Below are 8,147 nucleotides of genomic sequence, written 5' to 3' on the forward strand. Positions count from 1 at the left end.
TGAACTAATAAGACTCAGTTGCAACCATGATATTGGGCCTAAAGAGTCAGCCACTCAGAGGCACAAAACAAAATTAAGACGTTATATTACAAATAAAAGATTTCGCCACACAAATCATCCTGTAATATCTAAAGTGACCACAATGCGTCGCCGTGGCTTCCCCATGACGTTTCGTGTGTACGCTCGTATTCGTGTTTCGTCATCCAGTCACGTTGTCCTACAGTCGGGCGGGGTTAAAAAGCCGACGTGCGGCGCAGAGCGGCATTTGATCCAGACCCAACGCTTCATAGCAGACATCCAACGGCCTCGATTAGTTGCAACTGACCCGGCTCTTTGCTCAGCAACCACCGGCTTTTTTGGGGGTAGATTTTCAATTCTTTATCGAGGTGCTTCCCACTTATACTGTGCGGCTTTTCAGTCCTCAAGGAATGCCCAGAGAGCTGACCCAGAACAGGATCCAAAAGATCTGGGTTCCTACCAAGGATGACAAGCCGGCGCCCCGGAGAGGTAAAATGCTTTTTTAATGCTGCAACCACACCGACCATTTGACATCATATCAGAATTTAATGGACAATCTTACATGTCAGTGTTAGCGATTGCAGCTACCATTTAATTGCTATGCTACCCGTTAATGACCTCTATAGTGCTAATGGACACCGTTAGCATTACTGACGACTCCACCTGCATGTTAATACTCTTTATCATTGACTTAACTAGGCTATTTGATCGTTTTGTGACAATTTTTATGACCATAGTAAGCTATTTGAGCAAATAATAGCTCGAGTGTAGTGTATGCACTTGTCCTACATAAGGCGTGACTTGGCACCGGCACCCGTCACCATGGTAACTACATTGCGCCGCAACCTGCCTGTGATGCTGCAAAAATCCAACGTTCTATTGGCCGGAAAGCAACGCGTGTGGATGGTGCGACACTTGAATTAAACCTGAAGAGGTCCTTTTTAAATACATTCAGTCCATAACTCCAATGATTTTTAATTGAAAAAAACACACCCATAAAATAAATTTCAATGAGTATCGGCTTGTTGTTACGACTGTATTAGGCCCTGAGATGGGTCTGTGATTAGCGGCTACATTTGTATTGCTGTTGTCCTCGCGTCGGATTTAAAATAAACTCACACAGAAATGCCAACTTCCAAAAATGCTGTTAAATCATCATAATAATCACACAGACACAACACACTTTAAACAAGTCAGTTTTTTACAACTACTTCTGCCTGAAATATAAATATGAAATGTTAATTGTACTTTGGGGGTTTTTAACCCAGTTTATTTTATCAAATAACGACAGATACAAAGCAAGCACACAGATTTTCCTTTCACATGTATAGCGCTTTTCCAGCTCCAAGGCACTTAAAGCACTTTGACACTGCAAGCACATTTACCTACTGATGATGCAGCATCAGGAACAACTGGGGGTTTAGTATCTTGCCCAAGGACATTTAGACACGACCACGGGAGGACGGATGATCGAATCCGCAACCTTCAGGTTGGGAGACGACCACTCTACCACCCGAGCCATGCCACCCCCAATACATTAAACCATTCCAAACATCAGGAGACACACCTAGCATTTTACAAGGAAAGCTCCCTTCCAGAAAATGGTAAATTGTAAGAAATTTTTCTGTATGCTTTCAATGGGAAAAGCTAGCACCATGTGGTGGACAAATATAACATTAAAACTGAAGGCCAGTCAAGCTGTAGCAGGAGAGATCAGTGTTGCCAACTTGGTGAATCTGGTGATTGGACACTTTTGGAGACTTACATGAGAGCATGTGTCGCTCTTCTCAAGGAGCAGCCGGGTGCTGCGGTGCTGCCCCACCACATCTAAAAGCATTCACAACGAGATGCTTGTGACATAAAAACACACAAAAAGAAGCAATATTTGTATTTGAAAACATGTTTTTTCTTCACATCTGTCTTCTACAGCATCCATAAAAATTACATGCACATGCGTCATGGCCAGCCCACCACCACAAATAGATTACAGTCCTGTGGGAAACACTGACTGCTATAGTATAACTGCAGATACGTTAGCTAAAGAATTATGGGCAGTGTCTGCAAAAGGTGAGACAGAGCTGCTGGTGGTGTCTGACTGTCAATTAACTCTTAATCTCTTTTTCCGTTCATGTGGTTCTTGTGTTATGGAAATAAGATTAGCGAGTTGGCACAGGTGCTGATCTGTAGTGCAGTGCGGCAACGAATGGATGGCGCTTCAGTTGGCTGCATGTGACATAAAATTGCTGAGTAATTACATCAGCCTGAAAGGGATTCTTAGATGTGTGTATCATGAATGGAAAAGATCACATGGCTCATGGGAAAGGGAGCAGGGCAAGTGTAAACAGCTCATGACTCGTGTGAGAATAAAAGATGAAGGTAGGGCAAACATGCACTGAGAACCACACACCCACACACACACACAGTTTAATACCTGTCCATTGCATTCCTAAAGTCTGACTGTTGTCTCGACAGGGGCTGGGGCTCCCCACTTTGCCAACCCCCCCACCGTCATCGTGATGGTCGGCCTGCCAGCTCGAGGCAAGACGTACATGTCCAGGAAACTCACACGCTACCTCAACTGGATCGGCATGCCCACCAAAGGTAGAAGCAGGGCCTTAGCCCAGCTCATTCTGTTACTCACCAGTGAAACAGTTGCGACAGCTCCTCATGTGCATGTTTGCCGCCTGCAGTTTTCAACGTGGGGGAGTACCGCAGGGAGGCGGTCAAGAACTACAGCTCCTATGATTTCTTCAAGCCTGAAAATGAATGCGCTGTAAAGATCAGGCAGTGAGCGCATAAACACACACCTGAGATCCAGTGCCTTGTGCAAATCTGAAAACTCATAAAACTGTCTTTACCCTGCAGACAATGTGCCCTAGCAGCCCTGAGGGACGTCAAGGCCTACTTGCAGGATGAGGGAGGCCAAGTTGCGGTAGGTTTTCCAGCTTGTAGAAATCCTAGCATGACTGTGAAACAAACAGTTACGTCTCCATACAGGTCTTTGATGCAACAAACACAACGAGGGACAGGAGGGAGACGATCCTCCAGTTTGGCCGTGAGAATGGCTTTAAGGTACGTGTGTTGTTACTATGGTGACCAGATCGATGAAGGTGTGCATTGGAGCAACTACATTTTCTTTTCCGTCCAGATCTTTTTCATCGAGTCCGTCTGTGATGATCCTAACGTCATTGCGTCCAATATAATGGTGAGGAATGCAATTTAGTGTAGATGAAAGATGCAAAAAAGGCCCTGAATTTGACCCTAGAAAATAAATGTCTGACTGCGGTACAGGAAGTGAAGGTGTCCTGTCCAGATTACAAAGACTGCAACAAGACTGATGCAATGTTGGACTTCCAAAGGAGAATTGAATGTTACAAAGCTAGCTACCAACCTCTAGACCCTGATCAGCATGACAGGTAAGCATCAATCTTCCCAGCCCACAATCAAGCTTACTTTCATTTTGTTCACACTCTTCTATTGGGTGTCCATGCAGGGATCTATCCTTCATCAAGGTGATCGACGTGGGCCGCCGCTTCCTGGTCAACCGCATCCAAGACCACATCCAGAGCAAGATCGTCTACTACCTGATGAACATCCACGTCCAGCCACGCACCATCTACCTGTGTCGACACGGAGAGAGCACAGACAACCTGGAGGGACGTCTGGGGGGCGACGCCGGCCTCTCGCCAAGGGGCAGACAGGTGGGGCGGTCCCCGAGATTATAGGACTCGTCAGTCGAAGCCAGGTTATGATCGTCGTTTGCTTTCATGTTGTAGTTTTCTGCAGCCTTGGCTGGGTTTGTGGAGGAGCAGCAGCTGAAGAATCTTAAGATCTGGACCAGTCAGTTGTGTCGCAGCATCCAGACCGCCGAGCACCTGGGGGTCCCGTACGAGCAGTGGAAGGCCCTCAATGAAATAGACGCAGTGGGTGTTGCTCTCAGACCGCATTGCTTGACTTTTCCTCAGTAAATAGTCTCCCATTTTAACGTCTTAACGTTGCTCCTTGTAGGGAGTGTGTGAGGAGATGACGTACGATGAGGTTAAAGAGAAATTCCCTGAGGAGTTCACCCTGAGGGATGAGGATAAATACTACTACCGCTACCCTGCTGGAGAGGTACGCTTCCAGTCAATGACATCTGCTGGGTATCATCCCATCACAGTGACTTATAAAAATAAACTACACCAACAATCCTAAGCAAACAATTGTAGTCATATTTAATTAAACCAGGCAGGAAAGAAATACTAACCATACACCCACCACCCACTTTTAATACACACTTGCTTAATCCAAACTAATCAAGCACATCAAACTAAATATTATTTACATTAATTGGGGATTCATTTATATATCATTTTTTCCCCCACTATGTTGGGTTCAGTCCTACCAGGACCTGGTCCAGAGGGTGGAGCCGGTCATCATGGAGCTGGAGCGTCAGGAGAACGTTCTGGTCATCTCCCACCAAGCTGTCATGCGCTGCCTCCTTGCCTACTTCCTGGATAAAAGTGCAGGTGAGTAGAAAAAGCCACAGTTTTAACTCGGCAATAGTATCGTGTCGTGATAATCATGTCTTTTTTTTAATGTGTTGCAGATGAAATGCCCTACCTGAAGTGTCCCCTGCATACAGTGCTGAAGCTCACCCCAGTGGCCTATGGGTGCAAAGTGGAATCCATCTCTCTGAATGTGGAGGCGGTGAACACTCACAGAGAGAGACCAGAGGTACCGTAATACTTGATTATTCATCAGTAGCCTAGCATGCACCTTGCAGCTTATGATTCATATTACTCGTACAGGAGGTGAAGAGGGGTCCCGGCACTTTGATCAGGAGGAACAGTGTGACTCCCCTGACAAGCCCCGAGTCAAACATTAAGAAACCTCGCATAGACGACCTGGATGAAGCTCCCATCCAGGAGCTCCCTCACTCGGTGGCGTCATTGGCCCTTTGCAGCCCGACACACCTCCCTCTATCACTTGCCGGCCAGGTACGTTCATCACAAACAAAAGAAAAATCAATCAGGTGATCATTCTAGCAAGCCCGGCATTCATGAATAATGCTCACCTTCTTATTAGAGTGCATGTGTGCTCACTTACTTATATCACCCTGCTTCTTCTTTTCCTCTGCTGCCTTCACTTGCACTTCACCATGCAGCACTGGCTGGGTAAAGTTTGCCTGTAAGTACAAGTTCTCACTTCTGTGTCTATTTTCTTACACTTTATTTTCATCAAGTATATTTACCTGAAGAACTTCATCAAAATCTATTTACAAGGTTTCAATGGCATTTTGTAGCAGGATATGTTCTCATAAACTAGTCTGTGTACGTGTGTTGGTCTTAAAAAAGAACTGATGGGAACTGACACCAGGGGCTGCCAGCTCTTGTTACTAACATAACAGGGAGGGGGAAGCACGCTTTTCACATCATGCTTCCTCGTACTTGCCATGTGCGTCTTACGGTTAATGTGTGCTGATTCACCCTAACTGTACTTGACTGTGTGTGTGTGTGTGTGTGTGGGGGGGGGGGGGGGGGGGGGGGGGGGGGTATTTTGGCTGCTTAAAAGACGAAGCATCCTCCGCAATTTGGAAGTGGTTTCGCTGTTAGTCTTTCAAAGGTAAACGCAACCAAAGCTGTCGCTTCATTGCTCTCCCAGCAGCCACATTAGATTATGTACAAATATGGGCAAAGGTATTAGGTCACCTACAGGAAGGGAAAATGAAAGATGATTGCTTGTATTGCAACTCATTCATGAGGTTCAAGTTCGCCACCAAATTCATCCAACCTCATTTATGGAATACAAGTTTGTCCATATCGCGCAGGGGCGTATACGTGGATTTTGGACACCCCTGCTAGTGTCTGCTACACCTCGTGGCTCAACTCTAGACTAGGAAATAGTGTTACGTTGCTGAGGTGACGGCTGAGAAGTGTTTACTAGTTCTGTGTTAGTGCTGTGCTTGTATCCACCAGTACACAAAAAGCAGCATTGAAGCTCGACAAAGAAGCAGAACAATGACGCAAACATCAGCGCTTAGGGCGTAACAGTCTACGTGGAATCTAGGTGTGATTACGCTCATTGTTTCCTTGACCTTTGAAGACACGGAAAGGAAGTATCATGCTACTTTTGGTACTGCAGTGGATACGTGTGTGTGTGTGTGTGTGTGTGTGTGTATGTGTGAGCCTGCTTCTTTAACAATTACCTGAGGATTAAGAGGAAGTAGGCTCACTCATTGTTGGCGGCCGCCGTGCACGCCACACATTCTAAAAATACCAGCACAAAAGCGGTGATGTAACTTGTAGCAAAGGCATGACACCGCAAGAGATGACTAATAAAAGGAGAGTCGTGTGGTATTGTTTGCTAAAACCATTGCAGTATACAAGTATACGCGGTGTAGCTTGAGTGTTAACGTTAGTGGTGTACTCTTGTGCGTTTGCAGGACCTGAGGAGACACTCGTGTGGCCGCCATGACGTCCCGCAGCCCTGCCAATGAAATCGCTCGGCTCCGGAGTCCCGAAAGTGTAACACTCACTCACCAATGTCACTCCAAACAATGACGAGACATAGTGAAAGCTTGAACAACTTTCACTAAAAAAAAGCCTTTCAAATCAAAAGGATCCTATTTTTCACATTATTGTATGTTCAATCTTTTTTTAAAAAACAAAAGAAAAGAAAATAACAGGGGTTCTTTTCATGGTCTTGTCAGATATGGTCTGATCTATCCAAAGATGTCATTTCAACGCAAAAATCATCACTTCCATGCCTTCAAGATATTTTTACTGATCAATTTGTAAGCAAACTGTGATTCATTTAATTATCTATTCATCCTTGCTAGTCTATTACTGTGTTGTCATTGGATTGTATTTGTTACACTTTTGTTATTGTGTGTCAAGGCAGAGCCAAATTGTTGAATTGACATGCCACTAAATGATTTTGCACATTCGGAATACATTTTGAGTTTTTATGCGTCACAGTGTCTTTAATGTGCTTCGTCGCAAGCTCATTTTTGCCGTAGAGTGCCTGTAGTGCTTGTTTTGCAAGCCTATTGCTTTCTCTGATTATTATTTTACCACCTAATAACCTCACATATCATTCAAATAGCTAAGACTGAACTTGATTGCTACTAAACATGCTGAATTGAACAGGGTTCCTCCGTCACTGTTATTTTTTTTTAATTCTTTGCTGTCGTTGTCCGCTACGCACAAATGTAAGAACCTCTATTTTTCTCACAGTGAAGCGTGCTGGTAATAATATGTCTGTAAATATGAGTGTACGTACAATGAAAGTGGAGATGGATGCAAGCTGACTTTCCTGGGAGTCTTGTATGAAAATGTGTGTGTACGTTGCTGTTTTTGTACCGATGTGTTGGGACGGAAAAGCAGAAAGCTTTCCACTTCTTTTGTTGGCATATTAGTCTGACATACTTGAAAAGTGTTTCTTTTTGTAAACTGATTTATTGCTTTATTTATTTTTGTGTAGTATTTGAGAGTGGGAGGTGACTATTTGAACCTGACTGCTATGCAGGAAAGGACAGTCTGTTGTGTTGATTTTGCATCTGCTGGACCAATAAACAGACTATGGAAAAATACAGTGTTTCCCATGTTGTCTATTTTACATCCTTTAACCGATGTGAAGTGGTCACATCGTGTTCTGGCTCTCGTAAATCCACTATCGCACCCGTTCTCGCCATTGATGAGTCACCCACTACAAGCTGAGTTTGCTGATAAGATGCCGAGTGCAATTCAGGATGTTGCTGTAAGATTACACCAGACTGGCGGTGTTCTCAAATACAGTTGTTGATTATTGGCTTGGTCGTGTTGATTGATTCATGTTCTATGGTAGAATTGGTCGGTAAACTAATAATATTGAGCGGTTGCACAGTCGTACTATATTGCTACTATCCCATTATAGAGTATTTGTAACAATTTCAGGATCCACATGGTTCTGAACTGGTATAATGGCCAATCTGTCAAAAATATAACATGTATTGCAATGAAAACCTTCATACTTGCAACATGAGATGTAGTTAAATATATGATATAAACAGCAGACCTGTAAACACCAGTAAACACCTTGGGTTCATGTTAATGTGAATTGGTTATAAATACAACTTGCCTTTTGCCTTTTGTGTTTTCTTCTGCAAT

At 44.2% G+C, this 8,147-nt stretch overlaps 1 protein-coding gene across 3 annotated transcripts; it reads left to right on the forward strand.

The window, feature by feature from the left end:
- Window positions 1-216: 216 nt before the first annotated feature.
- pfkfb3 (6-phosphofructo-2-kinase/fructose-2,6-biphosphatase 3) lies at window positions 217-7,588 on the forward strand. 3 transcript variants are annotated; one of them, XM_054753550.1, is made up of 15 exons: window positions 217-507; window positions 2,491-2,619; window positions 2,709-2,805; window positions 2,884-2,950; window positions 3,016-3,090; window positions 3,167-3,223; window positions 3,310-3,434; window positions 3,512-3,719; window positions 3,795-3,941; window positions 4,027-4,131; window positions 4,397-4,526; window positions 4,607-4,734; window positions 4,809-4,997; window positions 5,165-5,187; window positions 5,572-6,432. In XM_054753550.1, the coding sequence occupies exons 1-15, from the start codon at window positions 429-431 to the stop codon at window positions 5,624-5,626; spliced, it is 1,614 nt and encodes a 537-aa protein (XP_054609525.1). In that variant the 5' UTR covers window positions 217-428; the 3' UTR covers window positions 5,627-6,432. The 3 variants fall into 3 exon arrangements, with proteins under 3 accessions (XP_054609525.1, XP_054609523.1, XP_054609524.1); XM_054753549.1 differs by lacking the exon at window positions 5,572-6,432 and adding an exon at window positions 6,443-7,588 and having other exon boundaries at window positions 220-507; XM_054753548.1 differs by lacking the exons at window positions 5,165-5,187; window positions 5,572-6,432 and adding an exon at window positions 6,443-7,588 and having other exon boundaries at window positions 218-507.
- The last annotated feature ends 559 nt before the right edge of the window (window positions 7,589-8,147 follow it).

This window comes from Dunckerocampus dactyliophorus, chromosome 15 (genome assembly GCF_027744805.1).
Source record: "Dunckerocampus dactyliophorus isolate RoL2022-P2 chromosome 15, RoL_Ddac_1.1, whole genome shotgun sequence".
NCBI lineage: Eukaryota > Metazoa > Chordata > Actinopteri > Syngnathiformes > Syngnathidae > Dunckerocampus > Dunckerocampus dactyliophorus.

What these genes read in the sequence shown, in the direction of transcription:
- pfkfb3 (XM_054753550.1), top strand. Translation starts at nt 429, where the DNA reads ATGCCCAGAGAGCTGACCCAGAACAGGATCCAAAAGATCTGGGTTCCT. An exon ending in GATCGGCATGCCCACCAAAG is followed by an intron (nt 2,620 to 2,708) that starts GTAGAAGCAGGG and finishes TGCCGCCTGCAG; the next exon opens with TTTTCAACGTGGGGGAGTAC. An exon ending in CTTCCTGGATAAAAGTGCAG is followed by an intron (nt 4,527 to 4,606) that starts GTGAGTAGAAAA and finishes AATGTGTTGCAG; the next exon opens with ATGAAATGCCCTACCTGAAG.